The sequence below is a fragment of the Macrotis lagotis genome, chromosome X, assembly GCF_037893015.1.
Source record: "Macrotis lagotis isolate mMagLag1 chromosome X, bilby.v1.9.chrom.fasta, whole genome shotgun sequence".
NCBI lineage: Eukaryota > Metazoa > Chordata > Mammalia > Peramelemorphia > Peramelidae > Macrotis > Macrotis lagotis.
In genome coordinates this window covers 577,695,104-577,723,095 of record NC_133666.1, presented here as the reverse complement: position 1 = coordinate 577,723,095, position 27,992 = coordinate 577,695,104, and the positions used below count along the sequence as shown (strand labels likewise).

General features: G+C 32.1%; 1 protein-coding gene across 1 annotated transcript in view; it reads left to right on the top strand.

Annotated features, from left to right (window-relative positions):
- The window catches only part of EIF3H (eukaryotic translation initiation factor 3 subunit H), a 99,544-nt gene extending 72,948 nt beyond the window's left edge, over positions 1 to 26,596 (top strand). The window contains exons 3-8 of the mRNA XM_074201330.1: positions 6,332 to 6,499; positions 7,989 to 8,088; positions 9,351 to 9,500; positions 19,927 to 20,047; positions 24,445 to 24,577; positions 26,307 to 26,596. Coding sequence (XP_074057431.1) covers positions 6,332 to 6,499; positions 7,989 to 8,088; positions 9,351 to 9,500; positions 19,927 to 20,047; positions 24,445 to 24,577; positions 26,307 to 26,404 — 770 coding nt within the window. The 3' untranslated portion in view covers positions 26,405 to 26,596. The remainder of the gene's footprint in view (positions 1 to 6,331; positions 6,500 to 7,988; positions 8,089 to 9,350; positions 9,501 to 19,926; positions 20,048 to 24,444; positions 24,578 to 26,306) is intronic.
- Positions 26,597 to 27,992: the final 1,396 nt, after the last annotated feature.

Below are 27,992 nucleotides of genomic sequence, written 5' to 3'. Positions count from 1 at the left end.
AGTATAGGGTTAACTAATTAACTAATGATTGTTGAGTTTGAAGGTTGATATAAAACTGAAGCTCACTTTTTAAGCCCTTCCAGTTTTTTTAGTACTTATTCAATTGCTTTTCAATACTGCTTTGTATTCATAATATGAGTTGGTTCAGTGATAGTGACCAGTTTATTTTTGCAATTCATTGGCTTACTTGATATTTCTCCTTTAGTGGAGAGATTTTAATTCATAAGTTTTTAACTTACACCAGCATGACAATTTCCTACTCTTGAACAGTAATAATTTAACTTTACATCACATAATAAATAAGATAAATTTGAAACCACAATTTTCTGGAAAGGATTTGTTTTTTAATTTGTCTTTTAACCTAATAGTTACTTTTCCATTTGTAAAAGTATCACTTCAGTAATATTTACCAGTAATTCATATGTGAATATGAATAGTGGAAATTGTTTATAGACTTTGTTAGGGAAGAGTACATTATTATGAGATGCAAGATTGTTGTTCTTAGTGCCAAGATACCTTTGCAAAATTGTCTGTGACCTTTCATATGTATACCCAGGTAACAGTCATTGGGACAGATTCATTCAAAAAAATAGTTTGTATATTTTCTGTAAAAATGTCTTTTCTTTTTTTGTTTGCCTTCTTTCTTCCATACCTTTGCAAAATTGTCTGTGACCTTTCATATGTATACCCAGGTAACAGTCATTGGGACAGATTCATTCAAAAAAACAGTTTGTATATTTTCTGTAAAAATGTCTTTTCTTTTTTTGTTTGCCTTCTTTCTTCCATTTGTTCTATTTAATTTCATTTTATTTCTTAATCAAAAGTTTATCTTTCCTGCCTCCCACCTGATTGCTCATGTTCTTTTTCCTCCACCCCCGAGGGAGAGGATAACTATGATATTAACCTTGTAACAAATGTCAAAGAAAACAAGTTTTTGCATTTTAGTGCTCAAAATCTGTGTCTTGCCTGTTAGTCCATCACCTTTATACCAATTGTAACATATTTCATCATCAATTCTGTAGTCATTACCTTGATCAGTTTCAGTTTATATTTTTCATATTTTAACATTTCTTCGCAATAAATATTTTGTCCTTTTCCTCTTCCTCTGATCTCTTCGGGATATAGGTTCCCAAGTAGTAGTAGTGTTATTGGCAGTAATAGTAATAGTTGTGTTCATCTTTCATATCTGAAGAGAACTAATGGCATCACACTGTTGGGGGTGTGTGTCAGGGTACATGTAGTTTGATTGACTATGACTGATGATCCAGTATGAATTTAGAAGGCTGTACCACAAGTCAGAAACAAGTAGTCCATTAGTGCATTTGAGATGAAGATGCCCCTGAATGTCTCTAAATTTGTACAGTTCTTGTTTCCTCTTTGTCACTGCTATTTTAATTTGCTCATGGAGTACTGGACTTTCTTTGATGGAAGTATGCTATGCAAGACCTTCCTCCTATTTCATTGTCTCTCTAAAGTTTTTCAGAGAGCCCTTGAGAGTGTCTTTGTAGTGTTTACCATGTGAGTGCTTACTTTATGTGAATTCTCCATAAAATAATCTTTAAAGTGACCATGCATTTGACCTTTTGGCTCTGTGGCCAGTCTATCAAAGTTTGTACTTCCTATAGTAGAGATTGATTGCTTGGTTGTTCACCTTGAGACAGAACCTCAGTGTCTGTACCTTTTCTTACCAGGTAAAATCTTCTAAGACAATTCAAGTGAAAGCAGTTCAGTTTTTTTTGGTCTGGCACTGAGAGATGTCCAGGTTTCTCAGGCATATAACAGTGGAGTCAAGAATTCCTCCATTATCCAATTCTACTAGATGTATCAAAGAATGTGCCCTTTTAAATAACTTCTTGGGTATAACTGTCCATTTATTCTCCAAGTTCAATACCAAGGAGGCACTTACAACTTACATTGTAAATATTTGGGAACAATCAAAGCTGTCTCTACTAATATTATCACATAATTTCTGCCATTTCAGAAAAAAAGAGGTGGCACTATTTATTGCCCCAGTTACTTTGTAATGCCATTTTCCTGAATATAGAAAAGTTCAAGGGTAGAAACTAGTAGATAAAAGTCAAAATTTGCTCTCAGTTGTGTAGTGTTCCAGAAGACATCTGCCCATTTTTCTTTCACTGCAAAAGAAGCTACTTCATGAAAATTTTGTTTTCCCATTGTTGTGGCTGGGGAGAGAGGGGAAAGAAAGTCTTACAAGTCTTGAAATTTTCTGAAAATAACACTTGAAAAGAAAAGAAAAGAACATGGAGGTTCCTGTCTAGTCCAGTCTCATTTTACAGGAAACTGAGGATGAGAAATTAAAGTTAAGCGATTTGCTGAAGGCTTCATAGCTTTTAAGTGGTTTAGCTGATATTTGTAGTCAGTTTCTAATTCTCAGAATCTAGCATTCTTTTCACTACACTAAATTTCTGAAGGACAGGGGCAGGGGCAGAAAGAGATCCATACAAACACTTGAAAAGGTATCTGATGCTTCCATATGGAAATATGGCTCATATTTCTTAGCATGATATTTATAGTGAATTTAAAGATTCTTCTGTTAAATACAAGGAATTTTTAAAAGCACTTTTATTTTGGAACTTCATTATTATTATTAAATTACTAAATCCTATCATAATTATCTGTCAGCATGGATTGCTATATGTAAAAATTTTTAACTTTTAAGAATCACCTTTTCAGATACTTTTAATTTCCAACAGGATGTCCTTTGAGAATAGTCTGTTTAGAAAAATTATTGTTTGATGGTGGGGATTGTCTGAAATGGGTCAGCATCTGTCTTTTGGGCTCTCAATAGTAGGGTTTGTGCAAAGAGATAAGGTTCTCATTTAAAGTTTATACAGGAGATCAAGTGTTTAACCCTTTTGTAGTATAATAGACCCTTTTATTCATGGGAAGACTCCAGTGTATTTAGATCTTCAAACTATATAGACCTGAAAATATTTACAATTATTTGTGACATTTTGACCTTAGAATTTTATGGAGGCAAAATAGACTATTGCCAAGTATGGTTAAGTTAACTTGACAAAAATGTGCCTTCTAGGGCAGGGAAGTGGTATTGAGGTGCAAGCAAGTTGTTAAAGCAAAAAATTCCCAATCTAGGAAAAAAGAAAGGTAAGTAACCTTGAAAATTATCATATCAGAATATTTTTCTGTCTCTATTTCCACCTTAATTTGTCACTTTTAATATTGAAGGGACCTAGATGTGAATAAAAATCACTTTTGCACATAGGTGCAATAAATATTGGGGAAAATAAAATGATAAATACACTTAATTGTGGGAACAGCTTGACTGAATTGGAGACAGCTTGGTATATAGCTACTTACTTAGTATTGGTTTGTGAGCAAACTATTCCACCCCTGAACCTCAGTTTCCTCATGAAAACATTATACAAACATTATACAAAATAATGGAGAGCATTTTCATAAGAGCAATTTTCTTTAATTCTTCCATGAACATGACTTCTTACATTTTGAAGACCTGAATTCAAGTAACAGCTTTGCTTTTATTTAGCAATTATTTTATTCAGTTTCTTTGTCTAAAAAGACATAAGAATTTGTACTCCTTATGGATGTACATGAGGATGAGTAAAGCTTTTTGTAAACTGTGTAATAGTATATAAATTTTAGTTGTAATCTTAGATTATTTTGAAATTTGTGGTTTATTTTAAAATTCTCTAAAAACAGTATTTTTTGAGAGTCATAAGGATGTAATTGAACTTACAGGCTGGAAGACCTTCGTTCAAATCCTGCCAGTAATATTATTCATTGGTTTTGTGATCATAGATAGGCAGGTCACTTTATCTCTCAATTTCAGACTAAATTATAGCTAGATGGAGAAATATCCATATAAAGCCCTGAAGTTGAACATTTTCAGGGACAAAAACAAAACCTTTCTTAGTAGATCCCCTGCTTTAAGTCTTCTACAAGAGAAGTCTACATACATATATTTGTTAAATCATCAAAGTACTAATAAAATAAATTGTTTTTTAATCTTTCTGAAATTGATTATAATTTTATTATATTTACTAATGTACAGCATTCCTGCAATTAATTAAACAGTCTAGCATTACCAAACCATTTGAAAATTTTCTCTTCCTCAAAAGACAAATCTTTATTATATTGTATGTGAAGTTGTATCAATATAATTATTTTAGGTGTGCCTCATTTTACTTTTACATATAATATAAAAATAGACCAGGATATAAGATAAAATATAAAACATTAACTGATTATTTTGAAGTAATTTTTTATTGGTTTCTTTTTCTTCTCCCACCCAGATAACTATCCTTTATAAAAAAAATAGTATTTTTTTAAGAGAAAAAAATCAGTATAGGGTTGGCTAGGTGGCGCAGTGGATAAAACACTGGCCCTGGAGTCAGGAGTACCTGGGTTCAAATCCTGTCTCAGACACTTAATAATTACCTAGCTGTGTGGCCTTGGGCAGGCCACTTAACCCCATTTGCCTTGCAAAAACCTAAAGAAACCCAAACAAACAGTATAACTGTTGATAAATTGAAAAACAAAAATAAGTAACATGGCAACTATGAATTTCCCACTTTCAGCAATGGGTTTGGAGTTGGGGGTATCTTTTCTTGTCTCTTCAATTTAGTCATAATTGCTCATTATAATTTTGTTACATTCCTGTTTCAATTTTTTTTTTTTTTTTTTTGGTGTGGCTCTTTCCACTTCTATTGCTTTGGTTATGCTGATTATTGTTTTCTTGGCTCTACATATTGCATTCTGCATCAGTTCTTGTAAATATTTTCTCTATTTATTGCATTCCTCACTTCTTAAAACATACTGATATTCTAGTACATTTCATGTGCCACAGTGTATTTAGCCATTCCCCAATCAATGTATCTACTCTGTTTCTACAACAAAAAAATGCTGTTTACAATATTTTGAAACATATAAGACTTTATTCTTTTGATAGTTTCTTTGGAATATAAGACAAGTTAATGGAGCTCTTTTTTAAAAAGGACATAGTAATATATTTATTTTTAAGAAAAGATATCCACATTCAGAATTAGGAAACATTTAGGCAAGTCTTGAGAACTGCCTCGTGCAAAGTGGAAATTAGAAATATGAAATCTTTGTCATAACCTAACTAATGGGTCAGAACAGGCTCTTTATAGACTCTGAGAGTAGAACTTTATTTTTTAAAAAAATTTACAAACAACAAAAGAATACCTTTTAAAATAGTTTATATTTTATGCTTAAGTAGTTAAGTTAATTGATTGGGAAATATCAATAAGCAGATTTTTAGTTTTATTGCCTAATTTAGAAATGTTTAAAAAATAAGATTTGTCCACTTCAGAGAAAGGTTTCTCCTGTCATTTTAGAGCATTTTTCTATTTTTTTTTCTTTTTACCTTCTGGAACCAGTCAGCCCTCTAAAGTTTTTTTTTCTTTGACTCCAGTGTTATAGTCTTTAGCAGAACTTTTAAAGTACATTCTTGGGTTTCATTTGAAAAAGTAAACATCAAAATTTAGCCTTGATACATTTAGAAGTTAAAAAAAATAATTATTTTACAACATTTCTCAGTGTATTTAAAGAATGAAGATTGTTGTTTTAAACTGATCAATTTTCTGATTCTTGAAATTATTGAGTCTTGGTTATGTAGATGAGTATATAGTATATATTATTGTTCAGTACTTTAAAGATTTAAAATATATAAAATGTTTTCTTAGTTAATGCATTCATACCAGTTAATTTTCCTTTATCCTTTATAACTTGCTGCACTGAGGAGCATACAGCAACAAAAATGAAGGATTTTTTAAAAATCAAAATATACAGTAGGGGGCACCAGATGAAGACAAAAAAGGAATTCTGATATTTTTAATCAGTTTCAATCAGAGTACTATGCATTGCTTCCTCTTATGGCTTCAGCTTCTCTACAGTAGAGAGTGGGGGATGGGGTGGGGAGCAGGTAGAACTAATTTATAACCCTAAATAAAACTTATCCCTTTGAACAGAAGTTAATTGTATATATGAATCCATATTGAGAATCAAGTTAAGTGTTCTGACAGTTACGTTACTCATCACATTAATATTGCATATTGTATTTTAAAACTGTTTTCTAAATCATGATCTGACTTTTTAATGAAATAGATTTTTGATAAAATTATGAGAATTTCAAAGGTGTTTAGTTATCTTTTTTGTCATATGTATCAAATGAGTTGATTTTTTTTTTTTAAAGAAAAAGATCTGTAAATGCACAGTGCCGCTTTGAATATTTAGGTTTGTTCCAAAGGTTTTGTATTATGTGGTAGCTTTTCTGGATAGTTTAAAATATAACAATGGCATTTTTATTTAGTCCAATATCAGATGGAAATGATGCGCAGTCTTCGTCATGTCAATATTGATCATCTTCATGTTGGCTGGTACCAGTCTACATACTATGGCTCTTTTGTCACCCGTGCTCTCCTGGATTCCCAATTCAGTTACCAACATGCAATTGAAGAATCTGTAGTTCTCATTTACGGTTTGTAGAAGTTTTTCTATATTACTCTTTTCTCCCTTAATATTATTACTACTATTTTTGCATTCTGTCTTTTTTGTCTATAAGAGTAGCCTGGCAGGCCCTTTCAAGTAAATACCAACCCTGTGTCTGCAGCAGCCTCAGCAGCAGCTAAGTCTAGACAGGGTTTCCTTCTTTCTGTTTATTTTTCTTGCTATCAGAGCCCTGATGTGTATGTTTTGGAATGCTGGAGTAGCTGCTTCATTTTTATTCCTCCATCTCCCCTCCCTTGTTGAAGGGGCTAGTGGAACTAGACCAGATGTCTAACAAACCCCGATTGCTAGAGTGTCTGGCTCTGTACGTGACTGACCAATCATAATACAACTTGCCAAGATTTTTTTTTTTTAATACCTCTGACAGGAGTGTACAAAACCTGGACTGTTTCTTAGCACAAAGATTTTTTTCTTTTCTGCCTATTTAATGGTGTTTCCTCAAGCTCTCCAGACCAGATGTTCTGTGCTGTATCAGAACCGTAGGCAATTTAACAGCTTTATAGCCTCCCCCTCCCCAAACACTCACAGTTTGCCATATCTGGCAGACTTGCATATAGTTTCCAGCTGAGAAGTAAATGTAACGTCCTGAGTATCTGTCAGAAAAAATACTAATGAATACGATCAATCTTATGAGCTGCCCCAAAATTGTTTCAGTATGTTAACAATTGGATTACAGTAAAGAACAAGTTGTTAAAGTGTACTTATATTGGCTGGAAACATTGCATCATCAGGCCTTGATGAATTTTCCACTTGTTTCAGCCTATTTTGGTTTTCATTTTATCACCTATTGCTAAAAGTTTCACTGTGTTAAGTTTCAGACAACATGAATGTTAACACAGGTTTTAGTCTAATATTGGCTTGCCCGAGCCGTTATCATGCTCCAAGTGTTAAGCTTCCTTATTGTAGGGGTTTTTAAACAGTTACTTTTAACAAAATTATTTTCCCCCAATGTAAAGAGACAGTGTCAAGACAGCATTCTTAATCTCTGTGATAGGTGTTCTGAAATGATTGTTATCTTTGCAATGTAAGTAGGGACTTAACTGACATGAACAATGTACCAGCAGCACACTGAAGTTTGGATCCAAATTATTTTTTAAAATGTTCAGTATAGTTTTCATACATAAATTGATTTCCTTCATTTTCTTTATAAAATAACACATTTTGAAAAGATGATGAATTTTATTTGCAAAAAACATAAATTTGAAGAATATTAGGTTTCTAGTTTTTCTATAGAAAAATATTTTACTCCATTTATATATCTTATGCATTATAATTTTAATTAGCCCATACATGCATAGCAGTTTGTTGTATTGACATTCTACTCTAAATTATGATCAGATTAATTTATCATTTTTTGTGTATCTACTTTGCAAAAAAAAGGAGAAAGTAGCAGAATTTATTTAAAATGACTCAGAGTGATGACAGATTTTTTTTGGTAATTATTCTTTTTCTTATTCAAGATCCCATAAAAACTGCTCAAGGGTCTCTGTCATTGAAGGCATATAGACTGACTCCTAAGCTAATGGAAGTTTGTAAAGAGAAAGATTTTTCTCCTGAAGCGTAAGTATTTTTGATCTATTGAAAAGGGATTTAAAATTTTGATTTCTGGAATATTTTGATGAAATTTGTTTCATACCCCCAATACATTCCAGGTGTTAATTTGAAGTACTGTTTTTTTGCCTTACATATAGGAGAGGCTGTCAAAATTACTTAGTACAAACGTCTTTCTTCCTCTGCAGATTTAGCATCTCCTTTACAGAATGTCTCTCCTAGTCAGGATTTTCAATTAATTAAAATTGAGTTATATATGTGGAGAAACTAATCATTGAATAAATGAAAGGCAATATAAAAACGACCAAACTTTATCAGTATGTCTTTTCTGGTGTGTTGAACTTTTTTTTAGTTTTGTGGTAAGAGGATAGAAAAAGGCCTAAATTAAGCATAATTGTGCATTGAAAGTTTTACAGAGAATTTTTTAAATGAAGTTGTTGGTTGGAATAGGAATTAGCATCTCCATACTAGAGCATTGATATTGGAATTTTGTGAATTAGCTTAGTCAAAAAATTGTTACATTGTCCGTTCATTAGAATCTATTTTCTGTTTATTAATTTTTCCATTTTATTTTTGCCTTACTAATGTTTCTTTCCAGAAAAGTTAAATTTTTGCAAGTTACTTAATTTATTTCTTGACTAATCATTATTAATAATTTAATTTTGATATAGGGAAAATTATACAGTCTCCAAGATAGTGAAGAGGTATCACTAGATTTTATATCATTTAGCTCTTAGAGAAATTAAGATTTAAAGAATATGGAAAGAAAAGCATGCTTAAGAAATATTAGAAATTAGAAATTACCCTTAAGACTGCATTGGTGGTATTCTGAACCATTTTATGTCTAATTTCTAAGTACTTAGTCTTTCTAATAGTTGTTGATCTCTTCCTTTGATAGGCTTTTAAGATTAAATTACTGAATACTGGCTTTTTCTCCTTGCTTAAAAAAATTTAGGTTTTTTTCATGTAAATATAGAATGCTAAGCTTAAGTCACTGTGAAATACAAACTTTGTTGTTGCTGGCACTTCTTTAAAAGATATCTTTTGGTTGGAAAGCTTATTAGAATACTCTAATTACCTAATATTATCCTAATAATTTGCCTTTTGATTGGTCTTCAAAATAATCCCTACCCATTTTGGGAGTGGTAACATAAGCAACATATTAACCCCAAAGGATACCAAACCAAATGGAATAAAGATGTATAAAATACAAGCAATTTAACATTTATTTATGACCATAAAGACTGAAATATTTTTAACTTGTTTCACAGATTGAAAAAGGCAAACATCACCTTTGAGCACATGTTTGAAGAAGTGCCGATTATAATTAAAAATTCACATCTGATCAACGTACTAATGTGGGAACTAGAAAAGAAATCAGCTGTGGCAGATAAACATGAATTGCTCAGTCTAGCCAGCAGGTAAGTGGGCCTGTCTAATCTAATGGAAATTTTATATGTTGTGTGCCACTTTTCTGGAAAGGATACTTTTACTCAGTCTTCACCTCCCCTAAAGGAAATGATTTTCCCATAACACTAAGCAGTTAGTGAAATGCATAAAAACTTATTAGCAGGAGTCTGCATAAGCTAGCAGTACTTTCTAGACTTTGGTAATGAGAAGTAGGAATAGAAAAACATTCAACTGATAATTTTTGAGATTTCAATCATTATTATCCTAATGATTCTTTTCTAATTTGCTTTCTCTTTTGATTTGTACTTTGATACCATGAATTTCTCAGTAGGGGTAGGGATTTTAAAATTTGACATAACTTTGCTGTACAAAAGCTTCAGGAGCCATCTTAGATAGATTTCTTTTATCAAAGTAAAATTTTCTCTCTTTTTCATTCACCTGAGCTATTTAGAAACTTCAGAGATCTGTTGCAGTGAGATAATAGTTTGTCTACTTGTCTTCAACTGAAATCAGATTTTTTTAAGTTCAGTAGTGATCTAATTTCACAACATATGACGCAATTGCTAATAATTTTTTAAAATTATTCTTAATTTACAAAGAAATATATTTGAGAAACTTAATCTTTAAAATTATTTTTAAAATACAGAAAACAAAACAAAGTAATAATAATAGATGATTCCTGTACAATACTTTTTTTTTTTTAGGTTTTTGCAAGGCAAATGGAATTTAGTGGTTTGCCTAAAGCCACACAGCTAGGTAATTATTAAGTGTCTGAGGTCGGATTTGAACTCAGGTACTCCTGACTCCAGGGCCAGTGCTCTATCCACTGTGCCACCTAGCTGCCCTTGCCAATGCATTCATTTTTGATTAGCTTTTATTCATTCATTCATTCATTCATTCATTCATTCACTTATTTGTTTTTAGCAAGGAGGAAGTGAGATGAAGAGCTATGGAGTGAAATAGAGTGCTGCTCTTGTAAGCACCCTCAGTTTTCAGTGTCATGGTTCCATTGATTACAAAAGTAATATCAAAATATTCACAAAAGAGCAGTTTCTGCTTCCTTTTTGGTAAGGGAGTCAGAAAACATAGTTACAGCGACAGAGTAAAAGAGTTCTCCCCTAGCCCTCCATTGCTTTTTCTGCTACTTTTTCCTGGACTGAATTTGGTGTACGTGGGAAATTTCTGGTTCCATTCTCTCTCAGGTCAACAGTTTAATGACCAGTAGTAAGAAAGTGGGAATTAAAAAGCAATGGTAATTACAACTTTAAAGGAGAATGTGAAGAGTTTAGCACTAATGGCTGTTTCCCAGGAAAAATGAGTACTGAACTATTTATGATTGTATGCTAAAGTACTCATGAATTCATTCATTGATTCATTTTTGAAATTAAATTTTTTTGGTTACGGTTTAAGTTTGAAAATGATTCCCTCCTTTCCTTCCTCACCTTGGACTAGAGAAGCCCACAGTTTGACACAGATTTATAAATATAGGTAAAACCAAACTGCATACTTCTGTTTAATCCATTCTTTCTCAGGAGGTAGATAACATTTTCCTTCAAAGATTCTTTATAGTTGATCTGAGTATTTATAGTAATCAGAACAACTTGGTTGTTAACAATTATTCTTCAAATAATATTATTACTATATACAGTGTTCTCTTGGTTCTTCACACTTTACATTTCATTATTTCATCCAAGTCTTACCATGTTTTTCTAAAACCAACTAACATATCATTTCTTATAGCACAGTATCATTCTGTCATATAATACAACCTGTTTAGGCATTTCCCATTTTTTGGACATCCCTTCAATTACCACAAAGTTAGCTGCTTAAATATTTTAGATATATTTTAGAACATTTAGGTTCTTTTTCTTCTCTGATAACCTTGGGAAAGAGGTCTTAATAGTGGTATTGCTAGAAAGTGTATGCTTAGTTTTTTAACTCTGGGCATAATTTCAGATTGAAGTAGTTACACCAATAGTGTATTAACATGCCCAATTTTTCAATATCCCCATCAACATAAGTCATTTTTTCTTTTTATCATTTTAGCCAATCTGGAAGGTATGAGATATCACAAGAGGTTTTTTTTATTGTTTTTTTGTTTTTAGGTTTTTTCAAGGTAAATGGGGTTAAGTGACTTGCCCAAGGCCACACAGCTAGGTAATTATTAAGTGTCTGAGGCTGGATTTGAACTCAGATCCTCCTGACTCCAGGGCTGGTGCTCTATCCACTGTACCACCTAGCTGCCTGACAGTTCTTTTAATTTGCAGTTTTCTAATCATTAGTGATTTAGAACCTTTTCATATGACTATAGTTTTGACTTCTTCATTGAAAAGCTGCCTGTTCATATCTTTTGACCATTTATCAGTTGAGAAACTCATATTTTTATAAATTTGACAAAGTTCTCTAGATTTGAAATGTGAGAACTTTTATCTGACAAACTGATTATAGATTTTTCCTCCCAGTTATCTGCTTTTATTCTAATCTTGACTGCATTGGTCTTATTTGTACAAAGCTTTTAAAATTTAATGTAAACAGTTATCCCTGTATTCTTTATGCATAAATTCTCTCATATCATTAGTCTTATGAGATCTATTCTTATGGTATTGTATTTCATGTAGTTCTAGTTTTCTTGTTAGCTACTTTTTTTATCTAGGGTCATATATCCATTTTGTCTTTATCTTGGTAAAATGTTGAAAGATACTGATCTTACAATTTATGCCAGACTACTTTCCAGTTCTCTCAACAATTTTTACCAAATAGTGTATTCTTATCCCCAAAGCTTAAATCTTTACATTAGTCAAACACAGAATTTGATACAATTTATTACTGTGTGTCTTACATCTTAATTACTTCCCCAAGGTATAGTTTAAGATCTGGTACTGCTAAACCTCCTTCCTTTACATTGTTTTTTTTCTTTAATTCCTTTCCGTTCTTGACCTTTTATTCTTCTAGCTCAATTTTATTATTTTTTCTAGCTCAGTGTAATAATTTTGGGGTAATTAAATTGGAATGACATTGAATAAGTAAATTAGATTAGGTAGATTTATCATTTTTATTTTGTGGATTTTTATTATGCTCATTGAATAAATGAATATTTCTCCAATTATTTAAATCTGATTATTTATATAAAAAAAGTAAGATAATTCCTGGGTTTGTCTTAGGAGGTATAATCCCCAATGTTCCATACAGTGTACAGTTATTTTAAATGGCCTATCTCCTCTTGCTATATTAGTAATATATAGAAATGCTGATGATATATGTGGGTTTGTTTTTATATCCTACTTCTTTGCTTGAATAATTGTTTCACCTAACTTTTTAATGGAATCAGTAGGATTTTTCCTCCCAATTTCTTTCCTTTTTTTGTTAATAGGAATGAGTATTGTATTTTTATCCAAAGTCCTTTCTCAATATATTGATAGAATCTTAATGATTTTTGTAAGGATATAATCAATTATGTTAATAATTTTTATGGGTTTTTCCCCTTAAATTTGGATTCACCTGAATATCAGGTTAAATGATTTGTTATCTAGTAGAATACATAATTATTTTTTCCTTTATGTCATTTTACTTACCTGACCGAGTTTGCCTATAAGTTTCTTATTTTCACTATTTTTCAGTTCCTTCATAAAGTATATATAGTAAGCATCACCTTTTTATTCTCTTAAATAATAAGTGAGCCATAAAATCTCTGTTCAAAGTTTCACTTAATAATGACCAATAAAATGTTCACTATTTACAATAGCAGCAAAGATCTAGGCAAAAATACTTATTTCAGTTTTCATCTTCTGCATTTAATTTTTGGAGTGAACCTCTTGCTTTCCATACAAAGCTGTTTAAAGACTCAGTTGTTCTTTTTGTTACAAGAATAAATGAAACAACATCGAAGCTGAAAATATAATTGATCATTGAATTTACCAGTTCATTTTTTTAATTGCAGCATTATTTAATGTACATTTTTCTTATAAGCAACGTCATTGTTCCAGTTGCCATAATATTTTCATAAATTCATGAAGAATCATAGGTAAACAATTCTTTAAACATTTTGCTTAGGCCCTGTTTTTCATCACTCACAAGTGGATAAGGTACCTAGTGATTTGATTTACATGACAATTTGTTCTGCATCATGAATACAGCATGGTAGCAGATTTCATTCCTTTAAAAAACAGTGTTTTGTTTTAATTTTATAAGGTAAAATTTTCAGTTAGTTACTTTATAAAGGCTTTTATTATTGGATAAAGAAATGACACAAGCCAGCTACTTTATTTACATGAAAAATAATTGTGATTTTTGTTTTCAGTGGATTTTAAAGTTAAAGTTGAGACCAAGTTAGGGGCATCAAACATCAAAAATGATAAATTAGAACCAGAGCATATTTATTACTTTGTATCTCTGTTCACATCTGTTTAAGTTATCTGTTTTCAGTTCTTTGTTTCCTTGGCAATGAAAGTAAACATTAGATTACTGCTGTGTCTAACAGTAACTCCCTATTTCATTATTCTGATGAACTAGTCTTGAAGAGATTCATATAAAATCAGTATGCCTGATATGATATCTTGTGTTATCTGCAGTAAAACTGTGAGTTTTGTTAGACATGATTAAGTTTTTCAGTATTTTTGATATTATTCTATTCTAATAAATTTCATTGTGCTACAGATTATAGAAAGTTCATTGTAACATTATGATAGAATGTATATTGTAACTTGTAAAATTGCTTTTATATTAGGATAGCTTTCAAAAACTTCCTTTAGTGGTGCCCTTAATATGCCTGTATCTCAAATGAGATGCCATATCTTAATATATATACAATTCTTAGCTTTTCAAAACTTAGATGCAGTGAAAGTTTAAAACTTTGGGGACACTATATATGTATGTGTTTACCCAAAATGATTTTTTCAAGTAGTAAACAGTGACCTGGAGAAAGTAAAATAATATGAAATATTTCAAGTGTCATTTTCGCCATTTTTCCCTATTTTTTGCCACCTATCCTCTTAATGGTATTCTGGTTTCTACAGTATCAATACTACACCTCCCCCCCAACACACACACACACACACACACACACACACACACACACACACACACACACACACTGTCCTACCACTCCCTTCTACTGAAACTTTACACTGAAAGTTTACTGACAATTTTCCTTATTGGCAAAGACATCATCATTTTCTTAGTGTTTTCTTCATCATAACTATATTGGTAGTTTAACTTTTTAAAATTGTTCTTTACTTGTTCTTTCTAGACATGTAGTGTACTGTTTCTCTTTCTACCTTTTCTATTTCCTTTGGTAATTCTTCCTTATATTCTTTGAACTTGGGCTATTTTCTTAAAGCCCAGTGCTTGGTCTCATATAACCTATGTACATGTTTCCTGTAGTTTGTATCAGCTTCTCTGCCTTTCTACTGATGCAGTTGAAAACTCCTTCATTCTTTTTTCATCTTGACTTTCTTCTTTGTTTTTCTGTAGATGTTGCATCTAATATTCTTGGTATACCAAATATTCTATGGATTTTGTAATTTTTAACATGAAGTGCATCTTTCTATGCTGACTCTTAGATTGTGTTATTCTTCCTTGGCCTATGAATTTTAGTGATTTTATTCTGTAGTCTACAAATTTACCAAAGCTATTTGTTGTCTTGTTTTTTTGTTGATTTTCTAAGATTTTCAACCATTATAGCATCAACATATATGGTTAGTTTTATCTTTTCCCTATTTTTATACCTTTAATTTCTTCTTATTTTTTTTTTTGCTTTTGCTAGTATTTCTGTCATATCAAATTTAAGTTTACTGTCAAAAAATTTCTTATTATAAAATTAAAATAAAGAGTGATTTGCATTGGAAAAACACTAAAAGTTTTTCAAAAATATAGGAACAAAACATTTTCTGCAGTGATTATTTGATGTAATTCTAAAAATGTAGCTATGGCCATAAGTAAGGAGAAAGTTATTAAAGGTATGAATGTAGATAAAGAGGAGTCTTAAGTTACTTATAGCATGATTTTATTTAAACATTGAAACCTCAATAATGTTAGAAAAGTATGACAATAAAGCTACAAAGATCATTATTTCTATTAAGAAGTACAAAATTTATGTGGAAATAATAAAACTAGAAGTCCTGTTCAAAATAACTATAAAATACATGAAGACAATAGTACTAGGGCATGCCAAAGATTTACATAAATGCAATTAGAGAAAATTTGAAGAGATAAAAAATGTGTTAAATGTAATTTATATGATTGGGCTTCATAAATTCAATTCTGCCCAGATTTTAATTGATAGCTTTAGTGTTATAAGAATTAAACAACAAAAGAAATATAATGTTGAATTTGGCTGAATCATACCAGAAATCATCTGGATAAACAAAGCAGTAGAATTTCAAAATATATGAGGGGGAAAATATAATGAAAAGGAAATTGTAATTTCAGGCTTCATTTTATTAAAAAATGTTACTTAATAGTTTCAGAAATTAGAAAAGATCAATGGAACAATCTAGATAAGAAAAAATTGGAGTCAATTGAATTCTAACCCATTTAAAAATATAAATCCATAATATGATTTGATAAAAACTCCCTTGAAAGCTGGAAAGTAGTTAGAAATATCATATGGGTAGAATTTGAGAATTTGAATGGACCAGTAATATTTTGGCCAACATATACATGGAAATTATTCCTTCTGTAACATACTTAACACATTATCATCTTGTGCTTTGAGCCCCCCCCCCCCCCTTGGGATAGCTGTAATTATTATAAAAGTTTAACTTACAAAATATGAGGCCAGTATCTTACCCCTCAGTAGACTTGAGGACAAAAAGTATGAATAAACCATTCTCAAAAGAAGAACCGCAAATTAAATCTTTAATTATTAAGAGGTATGCAAATTTTTTGGCTTTATCTCAAATTCAGTAAATTAGTAATGTTATGATTGAAATTAGTAAATAAAGACACAAAATTCTGAGCATGATTTCCTCAATGGCAAAGACATCGTCATTAGTGCTTTCTTTATTATAAATATATTAGTACTGTTTAACTTTTTAAATTGTTTAGTTTATTGATAAGGCTAAAGGAATATTTAGCTTCTCCATAAGCAAAAGACTCCAAATGAAGGCAGATGGATTAGTTTTATAGACAAAGAGAGGAGCATCTAAAAGTTAGAAGGCAACATCTTAGATGGGAAAGTAATATGATTGACTGAGAACAGCAATGTCTTTTAACATCTTGTTGCCATGGAAAGCTCCTTGGTAGTGTCTATCTGAATGGATACTTAGTATCACAGGGATAATAGACTAGTCCTGCAGAGTCCTGGCAATCCCATGCATCCTTAAAGGATAACAGATTTCCTTAAAATAAGAATAGGCCATAAATTTGCAGCTAAGCTAAATTAAAGAGGAAAGCTTCACTTCTGAACTTAAATAATTCAGAGACATAGACAATATGTAAATTGTTGGCAGTGATATAGATTAGGATCAATTACGAAGTGGAATCAGTTTGATGATCTTAGTAATGATGACAAAAGATGGGAATAGCCAGTGTTGGAGATGTGGAAAGATATGTCAATATACAGTCGATGTTGCTATTTGTTGGCCAGTCATTCCAGAAATGTTGGCCAATCATTCCACAAAGCTAAAGAAGTTACCAAAATGTTCAGGCTCTGAACCAGAGATCCTATCAGTATTTTATTAATTGACTGTTTTTATGAAAGTGGAACTAAATATATTGTTTATAGCATTAACTTTCCCTGATGGTCTTTAGGAGTTCACTCTTATTCAGTGGCATAAATCATGGCACCAAATTTGCTATATTCTCTGATGTCACAGTGAACATGAGGTGGTGGCATATTAATAATTGGGCCTGACCAAAAATGTTTTTAACTTTCAATTCCTAGCTCACTAATAAATTTCATTAGGCTGTATGTTTTTGTGTACTTATGCATATTTAGAGTTGTACTTCTTCCAGTCCAGTGGATTAGATAGATAGGGAAACAGGTTGATAAGTGATACCTCAGGACAACTAGGTGGTACAGTGGTTAGAGTACTGGCTTGGAGTCAGGAGAACCTGAGTTCAAATGTAGCCTCAGATGCTTAATAATTGTCTAGGTGTATGACCTTGGCCAAGCCACTTAACCCAATTGCCTTAAAATAATTTTTTTAAAAAAGAAAAAGATAAGTGATACCTCATGGCTCTTATTAATATCAGAACTAAAATCCAAATCTACTGATTTGTGGTTAGTGTAATGGTCTTTCTTGTGACCATGTAGTCATGGTAAAAATCATCATTATTCATCAAACGAGTATCTTTCATATACTTCACACTAAAGATGACACATAGAAATGTATGATTTGTTGTAGCTTAGTCTAGAATAAACTAGTAGTCTGAAATTACCTAAACATTCATCATGCATGGCTACGGAAGATAATGAATTTTTAGTAACATAAGATTTTGATTCAAATTTAGTTCTGAGTTAATCAGTTTAGTCATCAAGGTTTTAAGCTTACAGCAGAGAGACAGACAGACTTTTATAGATAGTGTACATTTTACATGGTATGATGAGGGGAAAAAGAAGGAAGCAAAATTATAAAAACTGATCACAAGGGTACTACACAATTAGTACAACCAACTTAAACACAGATTTTTAAAAATGTCATTGGATTTTAAGCACAAGAGTGGTATTCACAATAATGATCCTATTATTAAAAATTTTTATCTAGTTTATCTAGTGTCTTATTAATTTGTGTGCTCCCTTCTTCAATGCCAATCTCAGCCCATTCATGTCCTCTCAAAAATGCCCACTACTTTGGAAATCACTTCTTATCCTACCAGCATTCATTGTCCTGCCAAACAGTAGGTATGGATCACTTCCACCTTTCACATCCTTATACACTACCGAATGGAGTTAGAGAAAGTTATCTTGCTATGCTACCTGTGTATGTTATATAATCATGGTATCCAGCTTCAACTAAGAATTTGGAAATCATCACTCCTTACTCTACCAACATTCATTCCACTGCCAAACAGTAGGTGTGCATCACTTCCACCTTTCACATCCTTACACACTACTGAACAGTTACAGAAAGCTTTGTTGGCATGCTAGCTGTGTATGGTATCCATGTATTCATGGTATCCAGCTTCAACTAGGGCCTCACCTCAGCAAACTAGTTATTTTATTTCTCCTTAATTGATTCCCTAACTCATTTCTCCTTGGAAGCTATTCTAAACCTTTTCTTTTGTCCTTAAATTTCCACAGCTTAACTGAGTTCTGAAAAGCAGGGACCTCTTCTCATTTGAAATGAAATCCCCTTGACATCACCCCATTTCATTTTTCCTAATGCTTTTTGGGTATTTCAGACTATTTCTTGAGTCTCAGTCTCAATCTGTCCAAAATAAAATTCACTATCTTTTAAACTAATGTGTTTCTGTTGAAGACATCAGAATTCTTTTAGCATCCCTAGTTTATAACCTTGATGTTTTCTGTGACTATTCTCCATTACTGTATAATAATCAGTTGCCAAATAATGTAATTTTTACTCCATCAATATTTTTCACATCTGTCCTTTCTACTTAAAAGCCTTTAGTTTAGGCTTTCTTCACCTCTTGACTAGACCATTGTGATGACCTCCTTATTGGTCTTCCTGCTCCCATTTTTTGCTTTCCAGTTCATCGTCCACAAAGTTGTCAAATTATTTTTTCTTAAGTGTATGCATTTTTTAATGCTACTTCCCTACTTATATACTTTTTAAAATTTTTTATTAAGGCAGTGGGGTTAAGTGACTTGCCCAAGGTCACACAGTGAGGCAATTATTAAGTGTTTGAGGGTGGATTTGAACTCAGGTTTTCTTTGACTCCAGGGCCCATGCTCTGTCCACTGCACCACCTAAAGGCCCTGGAATTGTTTCATTCATGCTATTTTTGTTTATTTTGATGAGTCAGTGGATTGGGTTACAAGGGGTCATTGGAACTTTACTATTCCTATTGAAGGCATCAATGGCATTTCCACTGAAAGAGGAAGAAATGTTTGATAGAGCAACAGAAAGATGTCAACGTAGAAATGAAAAACCATTCGTCCATAGTAGTAACAATATATTGATGGTTTCAAAATGAGTATTAACCTGCTCTCATTTTTTAATTTAACAGATAATGTTAAATTTTTTTTACCCATGAAGTACTCTAGGACTAAAGATCTTTAAAAAATACCTTCAACTCATTTCATATTTCATTTAAGTATATTTTTGTATCCTAAATAAGATTTTCATAGTATAGCAATTCTCTGTAAGGCTTTCACAATTATTAAGTTCATTCTCAACATCCAGAGAACTGGTTGATTTTTTTTTTTAACTGATAGAGGGAAATGTTAATATCAACTCCATTTCCCATCTCTTATCCTTTTCTCCTTGCAAAATTGTAATGATGCCATAAGTAATTATGTTTTTGCTTTGAATCCAGTAATCATCTGGGAAAGAGCCTGCAATTGTTGATGGACAGAGTGGATGAAATGAGCCAAGATATTGTTAAATATAATACCTATATGAGAAATACCAGTAAGCAGCAGCAACAGAAACATCAGGTAGGTATTTAACAAAGACTAACAAGTATTTTTGGAATATTCTATTTCATGAAGTTGCCATTCATAAAAGCTTAGATTATTTCTCTGGAAGCATTGAATGTAAGTTGATAGCTATTAAAAGTTATAGGGCATGCTTGTGTTATGGATATTTTCTTTAGTGATATATTTTCAACTATTTGTTAATAATGATTGTCCCCTTTAAAGGAGTGTATCCATGGTATACTTGGCTGAGATTTCAGTGCCAAAATTGTGCAAATAACAAGGATGTATTTACTTGGAAAAGAGTTTCCAAAGTTTCACACCTCATTTCATTACTAACTATAATTGTTTTTAGTAGTGGCTTATAGTAGCATAGTTAGCAAATCTTTACTTCATTTAAAAAACAGAGTAATTGTGATTAAGAACAAACAATTTTGTTAGGAAAAATCAAGCCAGCCACTGAGAAGCAGAAGATATAGTGTAAAGGGGGAGGGGGAATATTACTTGTATATTTTCTCACACATACATGTAGAAAGGATATTTAACCTTTACTTTAATCATATTACCTGAAGGCATACATATTTTTTACATTTACTGGAAAATTGTTTTGTACACACTACTATAAAATGTTCTAAGATTTGATTTCTAGATAAAATGATTTCAAATCAACTTATATCTTTGAAGCTTTATATAAAATAAGGTCAAAATGGGTACAAGATTTAGACATAAAAGGTGATACCAAAATATTCTACCAGTTGGATCTATGGAAAGGGAAGAAATTTATGAACAAATAGGAAATAGAATACATTATAAATTGTAAAATGGGTGGTTTTTACTATATTAAATTAGCTTTTGCACTAATAAAATCAGTGTAGATTAGAAGGAAAGCAGAAAGCTGAGAAACTTTTCAAAGCTAGGGGTGCTCTGATAAAGATAGTATTTCAAAAATTCTGAGTTTTGGATCAAATTTATAAGAATACAGGTCCTTCCCCAATTAATAACTGGTCAAAGGCTATGAACAAGCAGTTTTCAAATGTTTACATTAAAGCAACTTTGAGGTACCACCTCACATCTTGCAGATTGACTAAGATGACTTAAAGGGAAAACAATCAATGTTGGAGAGGTTGTGGGAGAATTGGGACATTAATGCATTGCTGGTGGAGTTGTGAACTAATCCAGTTGTTCTAGAGAGCAGTATAGAGAACTATGCCCAGGGAGCAATAAAACTGATCATACCCTTTGACCCATCAATACCTACACTAAACTCTATCCAGAAGAAATGGGGAAAACCTCACATCTTCAAAAATATTTGTAGCAACTGTTTTTGTGGTGGCAAAAAATTGGTAATTGAAGGAATGCCCACCATTTGGGGAACAAGTTATGGTATATGAATATCATGGAATACCATTGTTGCATAAGAAACCATGAGTGGTTGGACTCTGGAGAAGCATGGCATGAATTACCCAAACTGATGCTGAGCAAAGGGAACAAAAGCAAGAGAACATTTACAACAGCACATTGTGAGTTGATCAACTATGATGGATGCAGCTCCTCTCAGCATTTCAGAGATCTAGAACAACCCTAGGAGATTTGTTATGGATAAAGTCATCCACATCCAAATGGGGGAAAAAAAACAATAAACCCAAAAATCACAATCTGAATGATGACTATGTTCACCCAAATTTTTCCTGTTTTTCCTTCCTGTTTTCTTTCTTTTCTCTTCTCTTAGTCATAATTCCTCATATAGAAAATGACCAATATGTAAACATGTTAAACATAAATGTACATCATTTCACTAGACTGTCCTCAGGGAAGGAGGGTGGCAAGGAGCTATGGAAGAAACCTTCTTCAAGTGGACAAATGTGGAAAAACTTTCATAAAGTACTCTTTCATAAAATAATCGGGAGGGAAAGAAAGAAGAGTTGTTTATCTTTGATTACTAGACCTTCATAAAAATATTTTCAACCGAGTTATATTTGAATTTTATTCCTCACCATTCATTTTACTCCGTCCATAATAAGATAATTTTTTTCTCAATTTATTTTATGATAAATTAATTTTTATTAATTCAAGATGTATTTCCCCCATTTATACATAATTAGGTGGTTATGTTCAGCTCATCAGTGTCTATTATATGCCTCAAATACAGTACTTCTCTACCTTAAGGCACCTTATTATCTTAAGGCAAGGATTAGGAATCAGAACAGGGTGGGTACAGAACTTAATAGGACTCAGAGGGAGAACTGATCACACCAAGGTGCCTGGACCTAAGTATTTCTAGGCCCTAAGGCTACTACTTCTATCTCTTGTTGCTTCTTACCATTGTAATACCTGAGTTTTTAGCTTAGACTAAGTTATTCTTAGCTTAGTCATGGTACACAATGCTTTAGACATATTTCTCTCTCCATCTAGATTTGAAAGATTGATATCATAGATAAGGTGTTAGATTCAGAGATGAATGTGTAGAGGTTGTGAGATTATAGAGAACATTAAGTATTATGTGATATTATGGAGAATAGGACTGTACCCTTTGACCCTTTCACCTAGAGCTTATACTGCTAGATTTATAACCCCAGAGGGCCATTGGCCCAAAAAAGATCCACCTAAACATACTCTGGTACTTTAGGTTGTAGCAAATAAGTAGAAACAAAGTAGATACCAGTTTAATAGGGAATATCTAAAGAAATCATGGTAAGTGAATAAAATATAATGTTCATGTGCCTTAGGAAGCAATGAATATCGTAAATAGATAGAATGCAGAATTCACGACAGATTTACATGAACTGATTGAAAGTGAAGTAAACAGACTCAAGAAAAAAATAAACTCAATGACTTGAACTGCCACAAATCACTTGAAGCTGAATAGTACAAAATTATAAAGAACAAAATTAGCCCTAAAGAGGAGAGCTACATTTCCCTTCCCCCTTAGAGACATTCCCTCTTCTCCCCCAACACATCCTCAAGTGTGGGACACAATATATTAACAGATTTGGAAGGGAAATGTATTTGATTTTGCCAGAATTGTTTCTCTAAAAGTATTTTTATATTAGGAATGGGTCTTTTATGTAAAGGGAGAATAGAATGAATAATTGAGGTGGGAGAGAAAACAATAGTGTTGGCAATGTTAGAGCAAGAGGTATAAAAAGGTTCCTTTCCTCCTTTACCTTTCCTTGCCCATTCTACTCTGGGTTGGCCTTTATTTAAGGTCATTTTTAAGATTAGTAAGGGAGTTGAGTTGGTCACCCGACTGAGGGAAAATGAAAGGAAGGAGGAAAATTTCTAATTATAACCCTGAAATGGGTTATAATGTGTTTCTAGAGGAGCAGTGTGCAAGTTGGTAGCTTACCTATAATACTTTTTTAGAACAATTATAAAATTGTGAAATAGTTTTTTAAATAAACATCTTTGCTAGAGTACTTAGCCAGAATATTGTTACCTAATTTAAATTATTCCTTTACATTAATTGAAGAGTAAATTTATTTTAACCATTTTATCAGAACTTCAAACAAGGTAGAGAAACAAAAAGTTGAATTTGAGTTTCCTTTCTCCTGAACATCATTTGGGGCTTGATTTTAATCACATTCACCAGGAACATCCAAACCTTTTGACCTCTTGCTTTCTGTAATGTAATGGAACAAACTTGAGTCCAGTTTCTTTAGATTTTTAAGAATAGTCCTATCCTCTTATGTAGTTCTTTTTTTTTTTTTTTTTTAAGGTTTTTGCAAGGCAAACGGGGTTAAGTGGCTTGCCCAAGGCCACACAGCTAGGTAATTATTAAGTGTCTGAGACCAGATTTGAACCCAGGTACTCCTGACTCCAAGGCCGGTGCTTTATCCACTATGCCACCTAGCCGCCCTCTTATGTAGTTCTTAAGGATTGAAGTTGTCAAAATAGTTTTCTCTTTTCAAAATAGGTAGTATATTTGCTCCATTTCAACATTAGTGCCTCCCTTTTTTTAAACTTTGTTTTAAACTTTATTGTATTCTATACAAAAATTTCATATTATGATAATGAAGGGTTTTTCTCTCCATTTTTCATTTTGTATATAAATTTTTCTGCTTTTTTTAAACTAGTCATAATTCATCCTCTTTATAACCAAAAAAGTATTAGAGATCATGTAGCCTGAAACAAATCCTAGTTTTTATGTCTATACTACTGATAAAGTTCTTTGAAATAATTTTGAACTGTTCAAAAATAATTGTCAGGTGGAGGGACATTTTTGTTGTGTTTTTTACAATTTTTACCCAGAACTAAGAATCAAAAGCCTTAAAATGGTTTAGAAAGTAGGAGAGAGGGTAGGTTATTGGGGGTATGTGAAGAATCCAGAGTCTTTGATTCATTGCCTGTTGAGATATTTTTCTTCAAGCTTGAGGCTAATTTGACAGATAACACAACCATGGTTTTCCTCTCACTTCCAGTATCTTCAGCGCCGTCAGCAGGAGAATCTGCAGCGTCAGAGCCGTGGAGAACCTCCTCTCCCTGAAGAGGACATGTCCAAACTCTTCAAACCTCCTTTGCCACCTGCCAGGATGGATTCACTCCTTATTGCAGGTATCATGACTTTCCATTTGGCAGTTGCTCTCACTTTGTAGATAGAAAAATAAAACAGGGAAAGAAAAAAATACATAAATTGATTGAGGAGAAATGAAAAGTTGGTTATCATGGATTACCTTTCAGTGTACTAATGTTTTAAACACTAAATAAAATAGATTAAAAGGCCTCTTAAAAATCAATCAATCAATCAAGTTTATTCCTTTCTCTGGAGACCTAGAATTCTTTTTAAGGTGAAGTGATTTGTTTCAGTCATACAGTATCAATCCTTTCAGTAATCCTTTCTTTGAATACATATAAACTTAAACATTTTAAATAAGGCATCATTTCATTTGTAGATTCTTTAAATTATGTGGTTTTTATGTGAAGCCTCTTTCAAATTTAGCAAGAAAACAATTATACTCTAATAAGAAACATGCTTATATTTTTTTCCCTTTTAAACATATGGCAGTAAATACCATTTTCTTAATATGAACCTAAATTTAGGCTAAAGAATATAATTCTTGATTGGTTGCTTTTTAGATACTTAACCCTTTCAACTTTGAACTATTTAATAATATCTTGAATTATTTAATATTAACATTTTTAATTTTTTTAAGGTTTTTTTTTTCTTTTGCAAGGCAGTGGGGTTAAGTGGCTTGCCCAAGGCCACACGGCTAGGTAATTACTAAGTGTCTGAGGTCGGATTTGAACTCAGGTACTCCTGTCTCCAGGGCAGGTGCTCCATCCACTGCGCCACCTAGCCACCCCTTATATAATATTATTAATGTAAAATAAATTACTTATGGTTTTTACTTCATTATGATGAAGTCATTAAAATGTAATTAGGATGTGATATAAGTCAGTATATCATTTATCTGGGAAATTCATAATACCTACAGAAAGTAATTTTCTAGAGTTTTTATTCAAATTACATCTCACTTTATTTCATGGTGTGTAAAAGATGCAAATGTCATAAAATAATCTTATATAATAGTTCACCGATTGAATATAAATTTTATAAATCATAGTTTAGATAAAAATAACATTTCTAGTGAATTCTGTAAATCAAAATAGACTGGAATTTTTGTCACTTTCTCATTATATGTATGTGAAGTCTTAGTTAGCCACTACTTGAACCAGAATGGACAAAATCTATTTGTCCATTAGGCTGAGAACATAGCCATATTGCCACCCATATTCCTGAATGGTCAGGATGAATTAGATTGTTGATACTAAAATTTGATAATTTTCTTAGCATTTTTTAAAAGGAAGTATTATAAAGAATATTCAGAGGTGTTGGGAACTTTGTTCTTGGAGGTTTTTTGGTTTGGTTATTTTTAGGTTTTTGCAAGGCAAATGGGGTTAAGTGGCTTGCCCAAGGCCACACAGGTAATTATTAAGTGTCTGAGACCAGGTTTGAACCCAGGTATTCCTGACTCCAGGGCTGGTGCTTTATCCACTGTGCCACCTAGCCGCCCCCTTGGAGATTTTCAAATAGAAGCTATGATATTGCCAGTTGACTATGTGTGTGATCTTGGAGATTCTTTTAGTGTATTAGTTGAATTGACTAGTTAATGAGGTCCTTGGCAACTCTCAAACTTTCTGCTGATACTCTTTTGTACTCTTTTTAAGAAAATGGAATAATTTATTATAAGCATCATAATTGATAAAACTGTACTTTCATTCTGTTTTTCTCATTGTAGTAATTGTTTATTTTCTTCATTTCACTCTTATTCTTTATTGATAGGCCAGATTAACACTTACTGCCAGAACATCAAAGAGTTCACCGCACAGAACTTGGGCAAACTCTTCATGGCTCAGGCGCTCCAAGAATACAATAACTAGAAAGAGGAGACCCATGACTTCTGGTTTGATAAATTGTTTCCAGATAAGGTGCTGATACATACTTTGAGATCGATTGCAGACAGCTCTTTCAAGAAACAGAATTTTCTTAATGAAAAGACTAACTCATTTGATATCATTGATTCACTTTGGCAGTAAAATTCTTAGGAAAAAATAAAATTTGTTTTAAATATTCTCACTGCTTCCTGATTTGCTCTTTAGTTTAATCTACAACCGAGTTGCTCCCTGTGTCTTACAAGCATGCATACAACATGGAATAGTTTCTCCAGGTTCTCTGGCTTTATACCCTGAAGTCACCCCAAAGCCTGCCTTTAGGCACAACTACCCTTCATGTTATTTTCATATGTTATTGGGGAGATGCATTATTGAAACTAGCAAAGTCAGGTTGAATCTCCTCTAACCCTGAAAACAGACCCCATAATTCTAATTCAGTGAACTTCAAGGTTGTTGGTTGGTAACCAATGAAAGCTCATGGAATTACTTTCCACCTTGTCTACAAACATTTTGTCTTACAGGAATTTCAAGATTTCAGACAGTGAAATAAATGTTATGTGCTGTATTTTTTTATTTTAGGGATAGCGAAGTTGGAATTTTTATGTGGTGCTTAACTGATAGGTTACCCTGATATATCAACTTCAAATGACAGTAGCAAAAGGGATGGTAATTTTACCAATCTTCTATATTTAGCATTAAATCTTATTTCCTTTTAAAGTCAGATTGTCACCAATAAGAAATTAGCCTATATTCAAAAGTATAGTAGTAAATGTATACTTTTGAATAACTTGGAATTTTTATGGGATTACAGATCTAGGAGTAAGAGTCCTCAGAAGTTATCTAGTCTAAACTCCATTATTTTGTTGATGTGGAAATTGGGTCAAAGTCACACAAATAGAATTGGCAGAATAGACCAGTCTCTTAGATTCCAAATCAAGCATTCTTTATGTTGTACTTTATAAAAACTATAAAAATGAAATCTTAAAACAGTGTCTTTATGTTCAAAATTCAAATGACAGATACTCTAAAGACAACTTCAGTGAAACCTGCCATGTGGTTCATCTACTTATATTTTATTTCTTTAGGTTAATATTAAAACAAAATTTAAAAAAAACCTTTAAGTTCCAGTTCTAATAAATCACTTTACTCAAAGTTTATAAAAATGAGAGTGATAGGGTAAGGCCAGTACTTAAGGAAGTGCCTAAGTCTTAGGAAAAACCCCTTGATAGTTAATTTAAAAATAAAAGGGGGTGGGGAGAGGGCTGTAATATTTTGGCATTGCATTGCAATTTTATGTTGCCTAGATAATGCTCATAAGAGAAGAAATGTTGAAAAAAATTCAGAAAAAATTTCAGGGATTCTTCTAAACACCTCAGCATTGCTCAAAATGACCTGGTACAATAGAGTTGATATAAATTAATCATTGTTCTTTTCTTTGAAAGTTTTGAAAGTGGGACATAGTTGCCAGCTATTAAAGCATAGAATAAATCCCGAGTTTTCATTTGGATATTTTCGAATTTAGTTATTTTTTCACTCTCACCCTCTTCATTGGAAAAAAAAAGAAAGGAAAAATACT